Source organism: Madurella fahalii (genome assembly GCF_045866475.1).
Source record: "Madurella fahalii IFM 68171 DNA, scaffold_3, whole genome shotgun sequence".
NCBI lineage: Eukaryota > Fungi > Ascomycota > Sordariomycetes > Sordariales > Madurella > Madurella fahalii.
The window spans coordinates 2,171,566-2,193,610 of NW_027263973.1; the positions used below are offsets into that span (position 1 = coordinate 2,171,566).

The 22,045-nt window shown below is 57.0% G+C and overlaps 8 protein-coding genes across 8 annotated transcripts; 2 read left to right on the plus strand and 6 right to left on the minus strand.

The window, feature by feature from the left end:
- Positions 1-484: 484 nt before the first annotated feature.
- Positions 485-1,643, plus strand: SEC13 (GTPase-activating protein S13; the record flags this gene model as incomplete). The annotated part of the gene is made up of 4 exons (XM_071061521.1): positions 485-487; positions 568-615; positions 713-828; positions 896-1,643. The coding sequence occupies 4 exons, from the start codon at positions 485-487 to the stop codon at positions 1,641-1,643; spliced, it is 915 nt and encodes a 304-aa protein (XP_070917622.1).
- Positions 1,644-1,971: 328 nt separating this feature from the next.
- On the minus strand, positions 1,972-3,552 carry MFIFM68171_06102 (uncharacterized protein; the record flags this gene model as incomplete). Its single annotated transcript, XM_071061522.1, has 2 exons — positions 1,972-3,168; positions 3,214-3,552. The coding sequence occupies 2 exons, from the start codon at positions 3,550-3,552 to the stop codon at positions 1,972-1,974; spliced, it is 1,536 nt and encodes a 511-aa protein (XP_070917623.1).
- An 868-nt stretch (positions 3,553-4,420) lies between these two features.
- Positions 4,421-5,502, minus strand: MFIFM68171_06103 (uncharacterized protein; the record flags this gene model as incomplete). The annotated part of the gene is made up of 2 exons (XM_071061523.1): positions 4,421-4,910; positions 5,024-5,502. The coding sequence occupies 2 exons, from the start codon at positions 5,500-5,502 to the stop codon at positions 4,421-4,423; spliced, it is 969 nt and encodes a 322-aa protein (XP_070917624.1).
- An 833-nt stretch (positions 5,503-6,335) lies between these two features.
- Positions 6,336-8,977, minus strand: MFIFM68171_06104 (uncharacterized protein; the record flags this gene model as incomplete). The annotated part of the gene is made up of 6 exons (XM_071061524.1): positions 6,336-6,624; positions 6,693-7,036; positions 7,235-7,370; positions 7,436-7,472; positions 7,535-8,212; positions 8,953-8,977. The coding sequence occupies 6 exons, from the start codon at positions 8,975-8,977 to the stop codon at positions 6,336-6,338; spliced, it is 1,509 nt and encodes a 502-aa protein (XP_070917625.1).
- A 203-nt stretch (positions 8,978-9,180) lies between these two features.
- MFIFM68171_06105 (uncharacterized protein) lies at positions 9,181-11,419 on the minus strand (the record flags this gene model as incomplete). The annotated part of the gene is made up of 2 exons (XM_071061525.1): positions 9,181-11,152; positions 11,214-11,419. The coding sequence occupies 2 exons, from the start codon at positions 11,417-11,419 to the stop codon at positions 9,181-9,183; spliced, it is 2,178 nt and encodes a 725-aa protein (XP_070917626.1).
- A 2,700-nt stretch (positions 11,420-14,119) lies between these two features.
- On the plus strand, positions 14,120-16,780 carry KIN2 (Serine/threonine-protein kinase; the record flags this gene model as incomplete). Its single annotated transcript, XM_071061526.1, has 3 exons — positions 14,120-14,527; positions 14,609-15,245; positions 15,297-16,780. 3 exons carry the CDS (start codon positions 14,120-14,122, stop codon positions 16,778-16,780), a joined length of 2,529 nt encoding a protein of 842 aa, XP_070917627.1.
- Positions 16,781-17,502: 722 nt separating this feature from the next.
- Positions 17,503-17,823, minus strand: MFIFM68171_06107 (uncharacterized protein; the record flags this gene model as incomplete). The annotated part of the gene is made up of 1 exon (XM_071061527.1): positions 17,503-17,823. One exon carries the CDS (start codon positions 17,821-17,823, stop codon positions 17,503-17,505), a length of 321 nt encoding a protein of 106 aa, XP_070917628.1.
- A 443-nt stretch (positions 17,824-18,266) lies between these two features.
- srs2 (ATP-dependent DNA helicase srs2) lies at positions 18,267-21,239 on the minus strand (the record flags this gene model as incomplete). The annotated part of the gene is made up of 1 exon (XM_071061528.1): positions 18,267-21,239. The coding sequence occupies one exon, from the start codon at positions 21,237-21,239 to the stop codon at positions 18,267-18,269; it is 2,973 nt and encodes a 990-aa protein (XP_070917629.1).
- Positions 21,240-22,045: the final 806 nt, after the last annotated feature.

Sequence of the window (22,045 nt, forward strand, 5' to 3'; positions counted from 1 at the left end):
GACTGCGTTGAGTAGGAAAGGGAAAAGAGAGCAAGGAGGTTATTGAAACATTATTTATTGTCGTGACACTGCTGGCGTCCATTTCTTTGAGCGGACCCGCTCTCTGCTCATCTGCGTGGTGTTGGCGCGAGATTCGCCATGAGGTGGTGACGGTGGTGATGGTGGATGTCCAGGGCTGCACTGGTGTTGTGACTAGCCGATGGCGAGCTTGTGACCGAGGGGCAAAGCCGGGGGTGGGGTTTGAGTGTGGGGTTGCACTATGTGGGGCTGGTCCGGGTTCACCTCGGTGAGCCCGCATTCACCGCCCTGACCTCGAATTTCTTGCCAGTTTGACAACAGGGGTTGCCTAGCGCACCGTGCCACTGCTCCGGCGGCGCAACAAGTTTCTGGACTTGCAATTGAGGCCCAACGCTTTGGAAACACCACAGGTTGCTTTGTTCTATTTGTTCTCAGAGCCCCTCAAAAGATAGAGATACAGTCCAAAATGGTGCGCGCTCCATTCACCACTGCATTCCCCCGGCCCAGACTCGTCCCGACCAAACCAGCTGCTAACCAAGCTCGCTCCAGTCAGCAGGAGCCCAGGTCATCGCCAACTCTGGCCACGATGACATGATTGTACGTTGTCCCCCTACCTGTTCGATCCGCACAGGGACCTTCTCCCACTACGACCAAGCCATGTACAAACGGGGGGCCGAGACCTGACGCAAAACAGCATGACGCAGTGCTTGACTATTACGGCCGGAGGTTAGCAACCTGCTCGTCAGATCGCACCATCAAGATCTTCGAGATCGAGGGCGAGAGCCAACGGCTCACCGAGACACTCAAGGGGTATGTGGGAATAATCCAGAAAATAAAAGCAAAAAGGAACCCGCATTCTCACCAAACGCAAAAACAGGCACGATGGCGCAGTCTGGTGCGTCTCCTGGGCGCACCCAAAGTACGGCAACATCCTGGCGAGCGCGGGCTACGACGGCAAGGTGCTGATCTGGCGCGAGATGAACGGGGCGTGGCAGCGCATCTTTGACTTTGCGCTGCACAAGGCCAGCGTCAACGTGGTGTCGTGGGCGCCGCACGAGGCGGGCTGCCTGCTCGCGTGCGCGTCGTCGGACGGCAACGTCAGCGTGCTCGAGTTCAAGGACAACAGCTGGGAGCACAGCATCTTCCACGCGCACGGGCTCGGCGTCAACTCGGTCTCGTGGGCGCCCGCCACCAACCCGGGCAGCATCGTCAGCAGCAAGCCGAGCCCCAAGGCGACGGGCAACCGGCGCTTCGTCACGGGCGGGTCCGACAACGCGCTCAAGATCTGGGCCTACGACCCGGCCACCAACGGGTACAAGATGGAGCGGGAGCCGCTGACGGGCCACACAGACTGGGTGCGCGACGTGGCCTGGAGCCCGACGGTGCTGCAAAAGAGCTACATTGCGAGCGCCTCGCAGGACCGGACGGTGCGCATCTGGACGAGCGATCCGGCCAGCCCGGGCCAGTGGAACTGCAAGGTGCTCAACTTTGACGCGGCCGTCTGGCGCGTGAGCTGGTCGCTGAGCGGGAACGTGCTGGCCGCCAGCGGGGCCGACAACAAGGTGACGCTGTGGAAGGAGAACCTGAGGGGCGAGTGGGAGTGCGTCAAGACGATCGAGGAGTAATGACATGTTCTAGCAACGGTGGCAGCTGGGCGTTAACGGTTATGGACGGTCTATTAGAGTTTAATGCCGACTTTTGTGGTGTCTGCGCGCCCTGCCATGTCATGAAGATGCGACTTGCATTTCGGCTTAAAACCGCCTTTTCTAGGGGATGCACTGGCTAACTATACCTCTAGTTCCTTCTAAAAGCTGTTCTATCATCGACCAGCATTAATATACCCCTGGCTAAGAAAAAAAAAATCAGACCTCCACATGTGGTGATATGGATCATGTCCACCCCGCACATAATTTCATAACCGGTCATTGACGGTATAATAAGGTACGCAGCATTTCAACCCACAACCATGAACACCGCACCAACGGCCGCCACAGCCACGGTCAGCCCAAGTACCACCCAACCCTCCAAACTACCATCGCGCCTTAACCCTGGCGCGGCCGAATCACTAGACGTAGGCCCCGCCCCGCCGCCGGTTGGGGTGGTCACCGTGCCGCTCCACGTACTCGTCGGGGCGGGCCCGGGCCCGGTCTGCTGCAACACCAAAATCTCGCCCGTGTCATCGCTCGTAACAAACAGCCTCCCCTCCACGCGCGGATCGAACACCATGCCTGTGGGCCTGAAGCAAGCGCGGGGGCACGCCGACAAGTCCGGGCTGGAGAGAATGTCCACCACCGCCGTGATGCTGTCGGGGGGTTCGGTCGGCTGGCCCGTCGAGGACGAGAAGAACACCGACGAGACCTTGTACCCGGCCATTTGGTCCCGGTTCCAGCTGCCGTGGAAGGATATGAAGGCGCGCGAGCCGTCCGAGGGTGGGAACTTGATGTCGAGCGGGGCCATGTGCGCGCGGAACGTCAGGCGGGGTGGGGTGTAGTCCCTCGCACAGGTCTCATCGGTGACCTCGGGGTTGCTGTTCCGGCCGTCGATGACGAACTGGTCGCCTACGCCGAGGTCGCCGCGCTCGACCATGCTGGACGTGTTCCACAGGGCGAAGCAGTACGGGTATCCGTGGTTGGCGCCGAGCGTGGACGTGTCGTTGAGGTAGCCGTGGAAGTTGAGCTCCTCGCCTGGGTTGTCCTCGTGGATGTCCTGTCCGCGACGCCCGATTTGGTCGGCGCTGTTCTCGACACTCCAGATGCCGCCCGTGACTGGGTGCTCGGCGACGCCAACCGAGTTGCGGAGGCCCCAGCCGATGAGAAGACCGTCGGCGGCGTAGTCGTAGGGCTGAGTAGTGTCCGTCATGTTGGCGACGTTGAATGCACGGATCTGGGAGATGCCACTGGTCCGATCGGCAGCCTCGGGGTCGATGTTCCCGTCGCTACCTTGGGAGATGAGAAGCAGGCCAGGCTGCCTTTGGGAGAGGAGCAAGGTCCGCGTTTCGTGGCCCCCATTGGGGCTGATGCGAACCAGCGTGCGCTGGTCTCGCACAGCGACCTCGTCCGGATCGTAGGTCCAGCTGTAGACGTTCTCAGTAGACGAGGCGTACAGGGTTCTGCCATCTTCCGAGAGCTCGAGGCCGTGGTTGAGCTGGCGCTGGTGTGAGTGAGATTCCACTGGTAGCCGTCGATGAAGACTTACATTCCGGTCCCTCACCAGGGTTCGGCTCCTGCTGACGGATAGACAAGTTCCTCCGTTGTCGTCAAGGGTCAGATGCGTGATTCCAAAGCCGGCCTCAACCACGATCAGAGCGCCGTTGCTGTCGACTTTTATGCTACGTGGAAACGACAGCCCTGTGGCGATCAATTGGGCTCTCCAGCCGTCCGCTGCAATCGGCGGTGAATAAGACGGCGTCAGGGCGTTTGGACATGGCGCCGCCGACGAGCTAGATGCCGGCGGGCTTGTTGTGTCCTGTGCCGCGGCGCTGCTGTAATACAGCAGCAGAGCTGCCACTGCAGCTTGCTTGCCGAGAAGCTTCATGCTGCTGCAGCCGTGAAAGTGTGAGTCTCCGTTGCGATGGGAATCACGGCCGCCTCTCTACGAGTTTGGAGGGGAAGGGAAAGAAGACGGGAAATTCTTTGGTTTTGAGCAGAGAGTCTAGCACACCGGCCACCCTCAGAGTCGTCGTCATCAAGCTCCACGCCTTCCTGGTCTTGGTGTTCTTGGCAGCCAATGCTGAGAGGTGCCATGAGGCTGACGCAGGAACCAACAACAGACGGGAATTATTGCTGGGGTGATGCAATATTCCCGAACATGGATGGATACACCTGCTCAATGCGATGCACAGCGTTCACGCTACAGTCTGTGCGTGCCCGTCCCCATCGTCCCAAAGTCATCCATGGTTTTTGTGTGTTGCAGGTCTGGTACTGCAAGTTTGGTCTGGTTTGTACCTTTGTGGGCGTTGAAACGCATAAAGAGCTGTCGGGGGTCGGGATTTCATTGGTGTTTTGGGTCACCTCATCCGCCATTTTCGTCTTCCTCCGACAGCTCGGACAAACCACCCTGGCAGAGGCTGTCCCTTTCCATGTCAAACGGCTCAGAGGCAGAGGGAAACTATTTACCCCAACCTATCGCGAGCAACGTGGGACAATCGGCCATGGCTTACATGTCAGTGTACTGATACGGATTTCTTCATATTGATACACCCGATATACACTCTTTTCTCTGATGTGTAGTTCAAATATTTATTTAATAATCTTATTTTATTTTATTTACTTAATTTTTTTTTTTTTTTTTTTTTTTTTTTTTTTTTTTTTTTTTTTTTTTTTTGGTTGGTTGGTTGTTTTTGAGAAGATGGCCTTCACGTTGCAGTATGTTCGGCTCTTCATATTCGCAGTTGATGGTGCCCTCATCTTGCGATACTCTTCTCAATATTGGCAACCTCTGCGAGTGCCTCCCTAATCTTCCTCTCCGCGTCCTCACTAGGGGCCAAGTACGGCCTCCTCGGCCTGAATTTGTCCTCCGCGCCCTCGATACCAGCTACCGGTGCCGTGAAAACGCTCGCGGCATACTTTACTGCCGCAATTCCCCCAGCTTTCAAAGCCTGCTCCGCCAGCGCTGCTTTCCGATGCAGCTCCAGCGCCTCCTGCATCTTGCCGGCCTTGTAGAGGTTATACACCTCCACGATGGTCTTGGGAAACACATTCCCAAACGCCGCAATACATCCAGCACTCCCAACCGCCAGCCCTCCAATCAGGAAATCACTCTGCCCTCCAAACACTGCAAACCTCTCGGGTGGAAACTCGGCCGCCAGCCGCGTGATCTTGGCCACGCTTCCGCATGTGAGCTTTACGCCGACGACATTCTCGTGCTTCCTCACCAGGTTCGCAATGGTCTCACTAAAGCCAATCAGTCAGCAATCAACATGATCAGCTTCCCTCCCCCGGTCATATGAGGGAGGAAAGAAAAAGAAAAAGAAAAAGAAAAAGAAAAAGAAAAAGAAAAACCATACCTATCCAAATCAACCCCATTACAAACCCCAGGGAAATTATACACCACCACCCCCAACCCCCTCCTCGCGCTCTCCTCGGCCACTTCCGCGTAGAACCCCTCCACCACCTGGCCCAGGCCGGGCCCGGCCACCTTGAAGTACCCGGGCGGCAGCACCAGCACATAGTCGGCGCCGGCGTCGGCCGCGTCGCCGACGAACTCGCGCACCTGCCGCGTCGAGTGCCCGCCGACGCCCGCCATGATGGGGACGGCCGGGCCGAGGGCCTCGCGCGCCAGGGCGAGCAGCGCGCGCCGCTCGTCGCGCGTGAGCAGGAACGTCTCGGCGTTGGTGCCCAGCACCACCAGCCCCGCGAGGCCCGTCCGCGTGCCCAGGTGGGAGAAGTAGCGCTGCTGCGCGGGCAGGTCGAGCGTGTCGGTCTCGTGGTCGAAGAGGGTCACCGCGGGACACCAGACTCCTGAGGGGGGGACTTTAGGGGCCATGGTTGGTGTACTGGAAGGGTAGGTAGGTAGGTAGGGAGGGAAGGAGGGAAGTAGCTAAGGTTGTTTGGATGGGGTTTTGTTGGGTTGGGTGGTCTGAGAGGTTTTGGGCGTGGGATTCGATGGGTGATAAAGAGATGTAAGTGAACAGTAGGTGGGTGGGTACGTTTCGACCGATCTCTCTCTGCGGTTAGGTACAGCAAGGAAATGTCCACATAAGCCAACTGGGGAACTGAAACTGAGGTAAGCTCTGAGTGAGATGCTAAATACAAGACGGGAAGGTGTTTTCCCAATCGGAATCTTGGGCAGCTAACAACTGGGCACCGATGGCGGGGCGGCCGAGGGAGGATGCGGAGACATCGGAGACCCGCCGGCTGCACACCGAACGCCGGGCCAACTCCTCCCGAGCGGGCGTTATTCCCGCCTCCCGACAAAGACGGTGCAACGTCACCCACCCTCTCCTGGTCTTCGACACCACATACTGATTCTGGCACATTTTCCACTTGTTGCTTGCTCGTATCTCGGAAGCGAAGGTATTATTAACAGATTTTGCCTCAGTGTCCGAGTAGACCCCATGTTTTGAAGCAGAAGACAACGAAAAAGGGAAAGAAACAGACAAGGTCGTGTCGAAAGCCCCGGTCAAGAGAACAGCAGCGCAGAAAACGACAAGGAAAAGGGAATAAGATATGAAAGAAAATAGACAGGTGGGCACCTCCCCACGCCCCAGCAAGGCTGTGTATCCCCACAAGTTGTATCTGCTCCTGAAACCCACCCCTCCCTCCCTTCCAAAGTGCAAAGTCGCAGCTCCAATGAACAATGTAAACAAGCTAGCGCTACTAGCGTAGACCTATCACGCTCATCTCGAGCGTCCACACCCTACGGATCCAGACCTTGAGCTTTTTGCCCTCGAGCCCCTCGACATTGTCTAGCTCGACGCACTCCCACCAGCAGCGGCGCGCCGGCTTGCGCCAGAACAGCAACAACTTCTGCGCCATCCCGACCGCGTTGCTTCCCATGTCGTTGCCGCGAATGTCGGACCGCAGCCTCGCCAGCGCCAGGCTGCAGATGACGGCCTTGTTAGGCTCGCGCGCGCGGTGGCCCCATCTGTCGTCATGGTTGAAGCCGCTGTGGTTATCTAATTAGCATGCCGTGCGAGAAAAAAAAAAAAAAAAAAAAAAAAAAAAAAACCTCACCCCGCCGTCAACATCTCAATAAGATGCGCCTCGGTCGTGCCCGGCTCGTCGCTCTTCTTCAGGCCGCTAAAGATGCCGTCCTGCTTAAGCAGCGCCTTGGCTGCTGCTCGCTTGACCTCCATCATCTCAGGCTGCTCAATGTCCTGCTTGTGCGGGATGGCGTAGAAGTCGAGGTCCTCACGCAGCACGATGATACCAGCACGCCTGCTACTTTCATCCCGCACGCCCGGCTCCAGCGGGACAACGTCGCCGTCCTGGCTGGCCGACGCGCTCGGCTCCGACGGAATGGTCTGTGCCACGTTCCGAAAGAATTCCAACATGTACTGCAGCGATTCCGGGTCGTACTGCGTGTGCAAATAAGCGTCAGCTATATGTATGTCTAGGTTGCGGGGTATATTGCGGATGTGGGAAGCGTCTCCCTGAGGAAACGCTGCGCTCATCATGATCTCGGGAACCCTCAGCGGGTGGTTCTGGACTTGGAGGGAATCATCGCCGGCGAGCTTGTCAAGGTCAAGATAGCAAATGAAACCGGGTGAACCCACATCAACTTGGACAGCGTCTCCCTCGGTAAAGCCGCCCATGTGCCCTTCAGGGAAGAGACCGTTGGGGAAAAGCGAGAGGAGAACAAATTCGGGTAGTGTTAGGAGCTCGTCTCTGGATAGAGTAAAGCGGGTGCCCCTACTCAAACAATCAGCTCTGCGTGTGGTCGAAACGGAAACCCGACGCGCTGAGCCGGCTCTTACCGCAAGTCCATCGTAATCGTCTCATCGGCGGAAACATCTGAGAGCCCCATTGTTAGCATCGCAGACTTTGAGGAACCTGTTCCGACAGCGGCTGCTCACCTCCAAGTGGATTGATGGCATGCCCGCCCTGCTGAACCTGAGTAATAATACTCGAGGCGCCTCCTGCGGCCGCCATGAGGTATGTGAATGACTGGAGGGGACTTGATCCCTCCGAATATGCCGGTGGCGGCTCTGTTTCCTCGTCCTTGCTGCTCGAGCCGTCACGAGCCTTGGTATCCTGGGGGAGCGCGCGCTTGGTCTCGTCTTCAAACTGTAAGGCTGCGGACGCGCTATTCGAGGACTCTGGCGCTACTTGGTAGGCAGGCGCATACGCGGGAGCGGCAGTAGAGGCTGAAGCGGCTTCGTCGGTGTCGGCGACAGCGGGCTTGTACGGTTCGCACGGCTCGAGTACAGATGCCGCAGCCTCGTGGTCCGCGGCAGCAAAGAGCGACGAAAACGAAGGTGGCGGCCGGAAGGCTGAACTGGCCGAGGCCTCTGACGCGGGATACTGCGGCGGCGGGGAACGTTGGCGCGAGGGCGAGTCTTGGGCGGTAGCGGTTTCTGCGTCGACCTCAGCCGTGAAGCACACTAGGTTCGTGTCGGCCACGGCGTCTTGTGGATCCGCAATCCCTGCCTCCTCGTCGACACTGCGCCGTTTGCGGGGGAAAGGCCCGAAGGACGAGCTGCTCGAGTCCCCCGAGTCGGACAACGTGATGGCGGAGAAGGGCGGCTGTACAGCTGAGCTGCGTTATATCGATGGCTGGCGACACCGGGGTTACTTGTTCGGCCGGCGTTCCCCGTCGTTGGATACCCGCAGTGTCCGTGGATTGCCTTGCTCGAAGTCACGGCAGAATGACTGGCGTCCCAATTCGGCGCTTGGTCAGGTGCAGCTTGCTTGCCCAAAGTGCGGATGAATGCTGGGGAAATGGAGTTTGGGAGGTTGCCCGAATGCCTGCGCCCAATTCAATGCATCAAACTGGCGAAGCTGAGGAATCTAACGGCCGAACAAAACAACGATTCAGCGGCAGAGAAGCATAAGTGAAGTTGGAGACATTTGATCGACCCGATAATTAGTTTGTATGCACAGGGTCGTCCTGGGAATGTCAGGGATTCCCAAGATGAGGTTGACCCTGGCGAGCCGCTGAGAGGTTGCCGACCCCCCCCCCCCCTGAAGCGTCGCTAACAAATTCCCTCTTCCCACGGCAATTGGCACGTTGATGTCCGTGGAGAAGACCAATCGCGGTTTGCTCCTCAGGGCCCACTTCACTGAACACCCGGCCCGGCTTGGGTAGCCGCCGGGGGTCGAGAACACGCTATCATGGATCTACAGTAGGAATGCTTGCCAAGGGCTAGAGATGCAACATCACTTCCTGGCGATTTCACCTTGGAAAATTGGTTTACACAAGCTGGACTGCAGAGTGTGTAATCCATAGGTTGAATATGCTCTTTACGGTTGTGCATCGGCATATGTAACTCACATTCACATGTTGGCTGTGGATCCATGAATGGCTGGTTCTGGCGTGCTTCCAAAACAAGAGACTAGAGACCAATAAATCCACACGGGATTATTCCCAGCTGTCAAGAATAACCGACTGGACGTCCCTGGTGAGAAGGTCTGTCACGTTGGATGGGCACTGCTAGATCTGTTAAGGGATAACCCGTCTTCCCTAGCTGATTTGCAGAGGTTAATGTCATTGCACAAGGTATTAGTCTTCATCATCACTGTCGCCAAAGATGGCCTTGAACACGTCCTCTCCCGCCCGTTTGCCTTCTAAAGCCTCGTTCCTGCTCGAATCAATGGCGGCCCCGGGGACGGGAGCTTGCTCGACAAGCCCCTCCGCTGGGCCAGTTGACTGAACGCCTCCCTGGATGCCCTTTGAGGCGGAGCCCAACTCCAACGCCGCGGTTGGCTGCGGCGCAGAGCCATAGTCTCGATAGACATCCAACCCGGAGTGAGTGTCGCGTTTTATCTTTCCAGAAGCAGATGCAGGCACATCGTCAGGCTGGACATGCTCCGGAGGTTTGACATTGAACCTCTTGCACAGCAGCCGGGTGGGATAGAAGTCAGTAACGGACCGGGTCATGGGTCCAAACATACCGAGCTTGGCAGCTTCCTCCGCTGGGTCTTGCGGTTTGAGTGGAGGCTTTGAGAGGAGGGCCTCACCGCCATCCCCACCTCCCGAGCCAGTGCCGGGTTTTGTGGTTGACGACGAGGTCGTAAATCGACTGGCCATGAAACCCGTCATGGGTTTGAAGATCCTTGCACAATTGTAAAACTCGTGCATCTCCCTCAGCCAGTCCTCACTATTCGCTTTCTGCGGGTTTGGCCCAGGGGTCGGCTTGAATCCAGCCTGGTACTCGAGAAACGCAATGTACCTTGAGCGTTTAGCCTCATCGTCTGCATAAGGCGCGCCGCCGGCGGCTCCCCTGGAAATGGCAGCAATTGCTGTCTCCTTATCCAGCTTTGGGACACGGCTAAGCAGCTCTTGAAGCCGGTCGGTTTCGCTGAGCGCGTGTCCTGCAGGGACCTCGTCCCGAGCAGGCGGAAGATCGGTCCTGCCCGTCACAGCAGCTAGACGCTCACGGGAAGCGGCAGACATGAAATCAAAGACTGATTTTCCAGGCAGCTGTTTCTCCCCCAGGATGACTGCTCTGGCCTTCGGGTCGAGCGTTGAGGCCTTGGCCGCATCTGCAGTTGAGACGTAGGTTGTCGAGCTTGGTTGCGATCTGGGTTGCTTTGACGACACCCACCCAGAAGGAACTTTAGGAGGCGGATACTTTCCGTCGGTATTGATGGCAGATGTGAGAGTGTCGGGTTCCTTGCCGAAAACGAACCCATCTAGAGGAAGCCGTCCATCGTGACATTTCCGCACCCCGAGCGCAACCTTCCCCAGCGCTGATTTGTTTGACGATATAAACGTAGGTTTCGTCTTTAGTGTTGGATTAATTTGGGTGGTGGCCTTCTTCTTCTTCTTGTCCCCGCCTATTACTCGATTATACGATATTCGAGGACCAATCTCGTAGGGGTCTTCGTCGTCGGAGCCCGTATCGTTCAAGATTCCAACGCCGATGCCCCCCCGACTTCTATCCTTTTCTTTCTTCCTGCCAGTCGTTAATGAGAACCTCGGCCGTCCAAGGCCACCTATCCCTGGCTCGTCGTCATCATCGTCGGAATCATTGACGCCGCTGCTCCTCGTGGAGAAACCCATGGGAGTCAACCTGGTTTCTCCCCCATAGCCCAACCCCTTGTGATCAGTCTTGCGGACGAAGCTAATCATGGGCACGTTCTCCGGCGCGAAGAGATATGTCTCGCCCGTCTCGTTCGTATCACTGCGGAGGTCAAGGCGGGCTTTCCTGCGAACCTTGGGGCCAATTCCTTGCCCCTCCTTCCAGCCCATCCTCTTAAGCAGTTTCGTGCCCATGGTCTCTCCCTCAGTGCGGAAAAGGCCCATGATGCTGTTCATTCTCGAAGCATCGTCGGCGGTTGAGCCAAGCCCTGTAAATGCAGACTGCGTTTGGATCGCCTTCGATTCCTCAGCCTCGGCAAGATCCTCCTCGTCCATGAAATCCTCGGGTCGCTGCTGAGCCGCGTTGGGGTCATCTTTGCGACGATTTGTCCGGGACGAGACAAAGGTTGAGGGCGTCCATCCTTCTTTGGAGCCGACGGTGTTGAAGTAGCTGGGCAGAGCGATTAGCTCGCCCGTCTGGGCGGCAGACAGACACAATGGGACCAACTTACCCAGCACTCCACCCTCCAGTAAATGCGCCGTGAAGCCTCTTCCTCCCGCGCTCGTCTCTCACCTCCTGCTTCCACAGTGGCACATAGGAGCCATCGTCTCGGATGTTGGGGTCCAATGGCGGAAGAGGCGTGCCAAAGAGGACATAGGACGATTGTTGCGCAGTAAGGTCAGCCTCATAGGTAGCACGCGACCTCTTGTAGGACATGGGTAGGCTGAAGCGACAAATGCCGAGCTTGAACTGTTAGGTTATATGCAACGGAGAGGGCCGTTAGGTGGATGTGATGAATATCGTTTTCGCCGTGCGCTCCCGCTAAATTTAGGTGTCATGCAGGTAGTACCTGGCTGCCAAGCTCCCAGTAAAGCCTGGGAGTCGGGGACTGAGAATGGAAGGCGGTGAATGCCCTTGGATTTATTGGGGAAATTCTGCCAGGCGTATCTGCGGGGAGATTTACAAAAGAACCTTGAGTGGGGTATCGTGGGACAAAGCAGACACAGAAAGTTGCCATGGCCAGTAGCTTCGTGGAGGCAATCGACTACAGAATCATTTTGTTGGCTGGCGCCCTTGAGAACCCAACTTCCTCGTTTGATGTGCATGCCAGACACGTGTGCGTACGAGAATGGGGCCATGGCTGAACCCGGGAAATTCTGGAGGAGACCTTGGCCCCGCCATTGACTGCCAAACAGCTAATACATGGGATTTGGCTCCACAAACTCCGGATCTAGTCCTCGCTCTCTCCAGTCGGCTGTTCAACAACAGAACTGTGCGACCAAGGTTGGGGTGACTGTGACCTGGCCCTGCATAACTCAATCTTTAGGCTCTCATGACCTGTTGGAGAATCCTGGTACTTCAACTATTAGTCTCGCGTTGCTGGCGTGAAAAAGGAGCGCTACTTCGTTTCTTTGGAGTTTCCAGGAACGAGGCACGGGTTCGACGTCACCTCGATTAACCTGAAACGCTAAGACGAGGGCTGCTCCAAGGCGAGTATTGTGACCCCCACCGATTGCATGATATCAACATCCGCGTCTGGCGTGGCAAATTGACCATACACCCTTGTATTTCGACGGTCTTTAGCAGACGTTTTGTGGAAAGAATGGAAAGCAAACGGAGATAGTAATAACTTTTTTCTCGGTATTCCGTTAACATGTCGAGCTTAGTTGCAATGTGGTAGTATAATACGCAATCATCCAGAAGCTGTCAGGAGCCGTCGAAATACCCGGAGAACACAACTGATTAACCAGACCTGCGTCGATGGGTGCCTTCATCAGCACCAATGATATCATTTGGGAGGTCTGGGGTTGCAGCGCAATCGATAAGGTATGCATTGCCTTTCAATGTCACTCCTAGGATCCCGTCTCTCCTGCAGCGGTGGCTGTCCCGTCAGTTATCTTGTTCTCCTCCATGTCCGGGCTAGCCACGGACTCGGGCTCCGCAAAGCAGTTGAATCATGTTTATGCAGCCGGAACAGTGTGCTTTTTGAGGGTGGTTCCTTGGCCATGTTGGTGTTACTACGGGATGGGGTGCATGCGAGGCCTGTCTGTTTGCCTGCATGAAGCCTTCCCTATGTATGCACCTATAGGCATCCAGCTGTTGCCTCTGGATCTGCTTCGATTCGCAGCGCGCCGACTCTTGATCAAAGTGCTAGCCAAGAACAACCCTTGTCTGGCTGGTGGCAACCGGGCGGAAACTGGATGGGACCTCTCCTCTGGTGCCGTCTGGCGCCGTTAGGACTGTTCAACCCCGTCGAAGTTGGCCCTGGGGGGGTATGGCCGTTCGGTCGGTGCACCGCAGCCAGCAGTTCCACCGAGTCTGCCAATCAAAAGGCGATCGGACAGCCACTGAGCAGCCAGCCCTGGGGAGCCGGCGCCTTCAAGCGGAAAATTAGAACCCTCCCCCAACATTTCGATGGGACGGCAGGATCAAGGGTTCCATGCTCGGACCCTACGAAGTCATAAGTTGCCTGCGTTCGTCCATAGGGTGCTTAAAGGTGGGTAACCTTGGAGGGTGTGAGGTTGGGCGTTACCCCTCCGTCAGTGCCAAGCATGCCATCGCTGGCCGTAGCGCAGGCGTCCCCAGGTCCCGGTCCCGGTCCAGGAGGCAAGGCCCGTCTAACGGATAATTAGTGGAGCTGCAGGCCGTGGTAATTCATCTCCCGCTGATCTCGGAGGCGAGTGCCAGCAGCGAGACTAGAGTCGGCTTGTATAAACATCACCAGTCCGGGAGACTTTGGAATCACCAACCCTGGAACGCATACAGTAAAAGAGGATCGACTGGAAGTCGACCGGCGTGACAGCCGTGCATGCGACGCAAAAAAACCCTAGCCCAGGCAAGCTCTGCTGGACGCTCGACCATCCTCTGTACAGATTACTCGGCACCCCGGCTCTGTCTGGCGCAGCCCAAACACGGGCTCCTCTTCCCTCAACTGGACGCTCACTAAACAGCAGCCTCAACTGCCCAACCTCAGAGCGACACGCTGCACGATTGCACTGTGCCCAAGTAACACTCTCTCCATCCATCCATTCATCCCCGCTAGCCTCGCCAACTCTTGAGGAACGAACCCCCAATTCTTTGTCCGCCACCCGCCTGCTTACGCCCCCTGGCCCCCAGCTCACGATCGCTGCGTCCCGGCTGCTAAGTAACACCAATTTCTCCCGCCGCCCTCCGCCGCCCGACTGATTCCCCCCCCGTGCCGCCAGCCGACGTGCGACTAGCGAGCTGTACTTGGTGCCTCAGTACCCAACTTCCCCCCGACGTGATTGCCTGCGTCATTTGCATCGGCACGTAGTTGAATGGTGTGTCTCTCCGAACCTGGTTTTCCCCGTGAACCACAATTCCCAGCGGTCTGTCTTGCCGTAGCAAGCATTCGACAGCCGCCGCCCGGGCCATTGTGTCTCCCTCCCCTCCGCCATGGCGACAACTCTCCCGGCTGGGGCTGAAATGCCCATGCGGTCGCAGTCTGTCCGGACAAGGCGGCCACCGACATCATCACGAGCCGAGCCCCTTCCGCGATCCGAGTCGTCGACGAGGGCCGAGGCGTCACGTCCCCACCGCCGCAGCAGCCAGAGATCGACTACCACGGCATCCTCGCCGCGACACCATCAGCAGTCCGACATGCCCGCTCCCGCCCCGAACAGCAATGCCGGCACCGCCGAAGAACCCCGCGACGGGACAGCCGCCGGGGCGCATCGAACCTCCAAGCACCGATACCGCACCGTCATTCCCGCGCCGTCGGGCAACTATGCCTTCATAAAGACCATCGGCCAGGGGAGCATGGGCAAGGTCAAGCTGGCAAAGAAGGAGGGCACCAATGAATTGGCAAGTCTATCGTGCCGCGCTCCTGCGCGTCCCTCGACTACGCTGTGGGTCGTCTAACAATGGCTTTCTTCTTCGGTCCAGGTCGCTTGCAAGATCATCGAGAGGGTGTCGCCCGACGACGGCCGCCAGAGCAGGGAGGACCGGGAGAAAGCCGACGCCGCTAGGGAGGATCGCAATGCGAGAGAGGCCGCTATTGTCAGCCTGTTAAACCATCAATACATCTGCGGGCTGCGGGACAACTTGCGGACGAGATGGCACTGGTACATGCTCTTCGAATACGTTAATGGCGGCCAGATGCTCGACTACATCATCTCCCACGGAAAGCTCAAGGAGAAGCAGGCCCGGAAATTTGCACGGCAGATAGCGAGCGCCGTCGATTACTGCCACCGGAATAGCATCGTCCACCGGGACCTCAAGATCGAGAACATCCTGATCAGCAAGACGGGCGACATCAAGATCATCGACTTTGGCCTCAGCAATCTATTCTCGCCCGAGGAGGACAGGAAACTCAAGACGTACTGCGGCAGTCTCTACTTTGCCGCCCCGGAGCTGCTCCAGGCGAAACCCTATACGGGCCCCGAGGTTGACGTGTGGAGTTTTGGCGTCGTTCTCTTCGTTCTTGTGTGCGGCAAGGTGCCGTTCGATGACCAGTACATGCCCGCTCTCCATCAGAAGATCAAGAAAGGGGCGGTCGACTATCCCAACTGGCTGTCAAGCGGTGAGTTTTCCTATCTCTCTCCCCGGACATGCTCGCTAACTCGGGCCGCAGAATGCAAGCATCTCATATCCCGGATGCTAGTGACGGACCCTAGACAGCGTGCCACCATGCACGAGGTTATGAACCATCCCTGGATGCTGAAGGGCTACAACGGGCCTCCCGAGAACTTTCTGCCGCACCGCGAACCCCTGTCGTTACCCCTGGACCCCGAAGTCATCTCACACATGACGGGCTTCAAGTTTGGCCCTCCCGACTACATCCGGGAGGAACTGACTAAGAAGATCAAGTCACCAAAGTACCAAGCAGCTATTCGGCGCCTGGAGAAGGAGAGGGAACTACCACAACCCATGCCGAAGGACGCCGAGAAAAGACGGGGCTTCGGCTTTGATTTCTACAAGAGGAGAAATTCCATAACCAGCAAGGAGACTCTGACGAACAGCAGCTCCGACGGCCTGCCCATCGGCGACGACCCGCTCAATGCCTTTGATCCCATGATCTCCATCTACTACCTCGTCCGGGAGAAGCTGGAGCGCGAAAGACAGGTTGCGCAGCCGTCCATAGCCCCCAAGGTGCAGGTACCCCAGTCCCCCCAGCAGGCCCAGCCCCCCCCTACTCCACATTCCCCCGTCATCCGGCCAAAGGAGAAACACTCCCTTGCCGAAATCGTCCCGGCTCAGCCGGCACACACCGAGAGCGGGAGGGCACGGCCCCGAGCGAGGTCTCATAGCGAAGACCAAGCCCGGGAGCCGGTAAAGAACGGGCTCCTATCACCGGACATGATCCCGCCAACAAAGAGGAGCAGCGGCGCGGCGTCGCTGCTCAGGAGGCTCAGCACGCGCGACAGGAGGAAGGAGCCGGTCACCGAGGGAGGTGGTAATAACACAAACAACAGCAACAACAGCAACAACAACAAGGCCAGCACGCTAATACAAAAATCCGTCTCGATGCGCGCCAAGTCGCTGGGCCATGCACGGAGGGAGAGCATCCAGGCGAGGCGGGCCAAACGTGAGGCTGAGGCGCGTGATCAACCACAGCAGCAACAGCAGCAGTCGGTACGGGAGGAGACGGATGCCGAGCTGTTGGCTGAGCCCGAGCTGGCGGGTGACACAAGTGGCGGGTCGAATGATCGGCTTATGCCCGAGGATCCGGACCTGGCCAAGCCGGTTTACCTCAAGGGCATCTTTAGCGTGTCGACCACGTCGACCAAGCCGCTGCCCGAGATCCGCGCCGACATTAAGAGGGTGCTGAAGATGCTGGGCGTGGATTACACCGAGATCAAAGGCGGGTTCAGCTGCGTCCATGCGCCAAGCCTCGCGGACGGCGGCGATAAAAAGGGGGGCGATCGGTACCCCTCTCCGCAGCGCGTGGGCCGGGCCAGCGAGCAGAGGGTGGTGGATGGCGAGATTAGATTCGAGATTGTCATTGTGAAGGTGCCAATTGTCAGCTTGCACGGCGTTCAGTTCAAGAGGGTGGGCGGGAATACATGGCAGTATAAGGCTATGGCGGAGCAGATCGTGAGGGAGTTGAGATTGTAGAGAGGGTGGGGGTTGTTGGTGGGTGGCGGGCATACGGTTCCCTCCAGGTGAGGTCCCTTGTGGTGGGAGATCTGGCCGGGAAGAGAGGTGATGGCGTTCTGCTTCGTGGGGATGGTTGGTGGTTGCGGTTGTTGTAGTTGTTGTGGTTATGGTTCATGTGGAATTGAGGCAACATCTTTATATTCTAATTAGTACTTAATATTGAGGTTTTTCTGATGGCTGTACGCTCTAGTCAACTTTGGATCTTGCGTCCGACCGGTGTCCGGGAGCCTGGGGATTATGGCGCATGGGATGAAAGTCCGCAATTTTAAAGCTGAAGAGAGCGCAAAGTCGGTCAGGGTTCGGAGGGACTTTTATGCATACAGTGAGGGCCTAGGGAAGATGTTAAGTTGGCAAAATATATCAGCATTATTTATTTCTTCCCTTTGGATGCGAAAGTGAGTGGCGACGGCGGATATGTATGGCATGCCAGCTCCTGCCCCAACGCCCAACCCACGTTTGTCATGTACATGTAATATACAACATACGAATACAAGCATTCCATCAACGCCATCTTTTACATCCCATGCACATCCTCACATCCCACTAACCACCGCGCCCCACGCCTCTCCTTACTTCCTCACTTCCACCAACATCAACCCCCCCTGCCCCTTTACCCCGTTCTCCATAAAATAGCCGTACCCATATCTATACCCATCTCCCGACTATCAACCCCCGGTTCCCTACGACGAACCCCCCTCAGAAGAAGCCCCTTCCTCCTTCCCCTGCCCCTTCCCCGTAATCTGTGGCCAATACTTAACCCACATGTACGTCTCCGCCGCCGCCATCACAAGCAGTCCGGCGGCGAGCGCCATGCGCACACGGGGGTTGGGGCTGATGCTCTTGAGGGAGAAGCTCGGGTAGGAAGGGTTGGCGTTGGGACTGCTGGTGTTGTTGGTGCGCGGGGACGGGGTGGTTGAGAAGAACCGCGGGCGTGGGCGCCCGATTAGTGATGCTGATGATGATGATGATGATAATGACGGGAGGGCGAGGAATCGTTGCATGGTGATTGCCGAGGGGGATGTCCTTCTGAGAACGGCGGCCATCGGTGGCGGTTTGATTTGAAGAGTGGTTTCTTTAATGGGTGGTTCTGGTTTGGGCTTTGGAGAGGTGCTCGGTGGATGGGAAATTGGCGGTCGTTTTACAGAACTACTCTTGTTGGTTTTGGTTCAGGTTGGAGGAGCGCAGAGTTTTATCACCGACCCCTTAGCGTAACATGAATACCCTGCGTATGACTCAATTCAAGGGTGATATGCCCGAATAGGAAATATGAAGTTCCGAGTACACCACATCTTCCGGGGTGCCGGGACAAGCCGGGTCTGACACCTCTAGCAACGCTGTATTTGTCGTACTCTTTCAAGAAATATACCTTCATAAAGCGTCAGAAGTCCGGAGCGGAAGACAAAAAATCTCTGTGATATATTTTCATAGCTTCGTTGAATGCCGCTCATGATCTGTTGATTGTCAACGGCTTGAACGGCTTCCGTAGTTTATCAATCGGCGCTATGCCCCCGCGGCTTAGTCCGGCAGGTCTCCTAAACCCTGCGCCGAGTCCCTTGGGTAAGGTGCACGTCGTTGCATGCAGACAGGCTGCTGCCCGGGTCGGCTCCGGGAGCGGCTCATTTTCGTCCGCCTTTTCCACGCCGCTTTTATTGACGTCTTCCGCTTCATCCACAGTCGGAGGTGAGCTGGAGAAGACTACATACTGCTTCCCTTTGTCTGTTTTCTCACCGCTAGGAAGAGAGGGTCGGGTCATCATCTTCCCGCCTCTCAACCTGTGCTCAGTGAGTCCCGGGTCGATTGGCGGATCCCCTTTGACCTGTTGAAGCCCAAGGTTGCTTCTCGCCGGGATATTGCTATTCGGCCGCTGTGGTGGTTGCTTACTTGTCGATCGTGGATGAACCGGGAATAAACTAGTAGAGCCCGGATTGGTCTTAACAAACCCAAGAATGCTCTTCTGATCTGTCCGCCGCCTGTTTGCTGCTCGCTTGATTTTCTCAGCCCTTTCTGTCGCTTCCGCCGCGGCAGTAAGGGCGGCTTGATGAGCCCCCGCGCTAACAAAACCTGGCAGAGAAGCCACAGTGAATGCCGACGACTGTTCCATGGTAGTTGTATACTCTTTTCGCCAAGGGCGCTCCTCGACGGCGTCGGGACCGGTGGATGGCCCATACAGTCTCGGTCGTTTCGCGCGTGACGCATCATTCGAGGGACGGGCATCGCCGCGACCGACCGCGGCAGCTGAAACCTGTCTAGACTCCTCCGGGTCAACGGGAAACAGATTGTCCTCGACGCTGAACATGGCTGGCAGCCCTTTGAAGATGGATTCTTCTGGTGGCAACTCGCGCTTCAGGATCCTGGCAATCTCCCTCATGACCGGTCGATCGAAGCATGGGCCTTTCTTCAAGAATGAGCAGCTTACGGGTGCAACAAACGGCGACAGCTCATTTCGCTCGCCGTTGCCGTTGGAGCTGTAGGTTGGGCAGCTGAGATAGAGCAAGCTCTGAGCTCTTGTCATTGCGACATACAGCAGTCTTCGCTCCTCATCGCCATCCTCAGCTCGCATGTGGGGAATCGATCCATTGTAGACAGCAGGTACAAAGACAACAGGCCATTCAAGGCCTTTCGCTGCGTGGATTGTCGAAATAGTGACCAGCGGCTTGCTCTCTTGACTATCTTCTCCTGTCTGGGCGTCGGACGCTAGTGAGACGTTGGCTAAAAAGCGTGGGAGAACCTCGATTTCCTTTGTTTGCTGGAGGCCTTCGATCTCGGGAAGAGCATCGTCGCCGGAACGATCCATATCGCGCACGAAGTCAGCAGCAAGGCTGATGAATTCCTGCACGTTGGTCCATCTCTGTTCATGGTCATCGGGATGTGCGTCTTGAAGATGCTTTTGGAAGTTTAGAGTCCTGAGAAGCTGCTCGATCATCTCGACAAGGCCAAAAGGCGCTCCATTGGGCCCTGATGCTTCCTCGATCCGTTCCCGGACGTTCTCTAGCGGGCGAAGCAGGCTACCGCTGATCTTTTGCTCGGCATGTTTTGTAACCTTCGTCTTCGCTATGCGGTCTCCCCGGCAATGCTTTGACAGCACAGCCCAGAGACTGAGCGATGACCTTTCAGCCTCCTCAACGAGACCCTTGATGGTCACCTCGCCAATTCCTCGCCTGGGGACATTCATAATCCTCGCAAGCGCATCGTTATTGTCGGGCTGGTGGATGACGCGGAGATAATCGAGGATCGTTTTGATCTCGGTGCGCTCGTAGAATTTGAACCCACCAACCATTCGGTAGGCAATGCCCGCCTTCCCAAGAGCGCTTTCAATATGTCTCGAAAGCGATGCGGAGCGTAGCAGCACTGCGACGTCGCTATGGTTCAGCATGGATCCCGACATCATGACAACTCTCATGATTTCCGAGACAATCCACTCTGCCTCGGTGCTTGCGCTCTTCAACTTCCGAAGGACCGGGCGGGAGCCCTTATTATGGATGGGCTTTAGGACTTTCTGGTACCGTTTCGTATCCTGCTGTATCACGAGCAAGGACAAGTCGAGGATGGATTGGGACGACCGATAGTTTTCTTCGAGCGAGATTTCGTCGGTGCCAGGGAAATCCCGGAGCAGCCGCCACAGGTTTCTAATCTCGGCCGACCGCCATCCGTAGATGCTCTGGTCTGGGTCTCCCACGACGGTGATCCTCTGGTGACGTTGAGCAAACAACTTCATCAGTTCGTATTGAACGCCGTTCGTGTCTTGATACTCGTCGATGAGGACTGCCTGCACGTTCGAGACGCAGGACGGGAACTTCCGGAGCAGCTCGACGCAGCGCACTAAGAGGTCATCGTAGTCCAACAGGTTCGATCTCTCCAGATGGTCTTGGTACTCCCTGTAGCAGGCCTCCAGGTCTTGCAGCCCCGGCGTCTTGCTGGCCTCCTGTGCTGCCGACTTGGAAGCGGCCTCGCTACCCTTGGCCTTCTTCTTGCTTATCCATGCGCGCGCTGCCGGAGGGTCGACCGTCAGCTGCAGCCGCTTGCAAATGCGGGCAACGATAGCACGCGAGTCAGCATCGTCGGCGATGCCAAATTTCTGGTCGAGTCCAATGTGCCGCCCATATGCTGCGAGATAACGGCGTGCAATGCTGTGAAAGGTGCCCAGAACAATCTTGTTCTCCCGACCATTACCGAGGGCTTTCCCGACACGCTCCTTCATCTCGCGGGCGGCCTTGACCGTGAAAGTGGCGACGACAACATCTTGGGGCCGGAACCCAACACAGTCCACCAGCCAAACAACTCGAGACGCGAGCGTGTGAGTCTTGCCACTTCCTGGGCCAGCAAGAATGGCGACTGTGGCTGCATTGGAACTCACCGCCCGACGCTGGGCGTTGTTCAAGCCGTCGAGCACGGCGTGTTTCGGTGGAGGACGAGACATGTGTCGCGAAGCTTAAACAACTGCCACAGCGGATGCTGTGGATCTATGAAGAGCAGAACTGGAATATGGCATTGGGGCCTGCGTGCGGGGAATGCCTGAATGGGCAATGCGACTTGCAAATTCAGCTCAATTCGGAGCCGGGCCCAGACAAACAACTGTTGACAGAAGGCGCGACGATCCCACAGCAGTCGATCGCGAGAGCGGGTCCCTGGGTTCCGCGAAAACACGTGACACCAGATACACTTCCTCGCATAGCACATTGGTTGCCGCAGTGAGCCGCTACCGTACTCACCTCTAGCCGACTTGCAGCGGGTTTCCGGCCTGCAGCCGTGAGCACCAATATCTGGAAGCTGCCCCTTTCTCAATGCATAACCTTCTCAGCGCCTATTTACCCGAAACCAGGCCCTCCACCAAGTCCAGCCTGCGATTGATCGGGAGCGCGGTCGATCGCATTATGCAACACCACGAAGAGAGCAATTGGACTCGTCCGTGCGACAGCTCACCGAATTCGCTGTGATCAGCATCTTCCAGGCGGCGGCGCGCTTGTGGCGTGCGTGATAGCAGTGTTCCCAGCACGGTCCAGCACGGTCCGAATGCACTCAGAACGGGGATATCACAACGCAAGCCGCCCATGTCCCGATGGCCCGCCCCAAGGGGGAGGCAAAGGAGTCAGCTCGGGCCTTGTATACTGCACTTTTGTGAAATACACTAGCTGCTTTCCTCGTGCAATTCTGGGAACGCTGGCGCCGTTGGTTACAGGCCCGAAGAATCTCAAATACTCGCATCCTGACGGCCTTGAATAGATC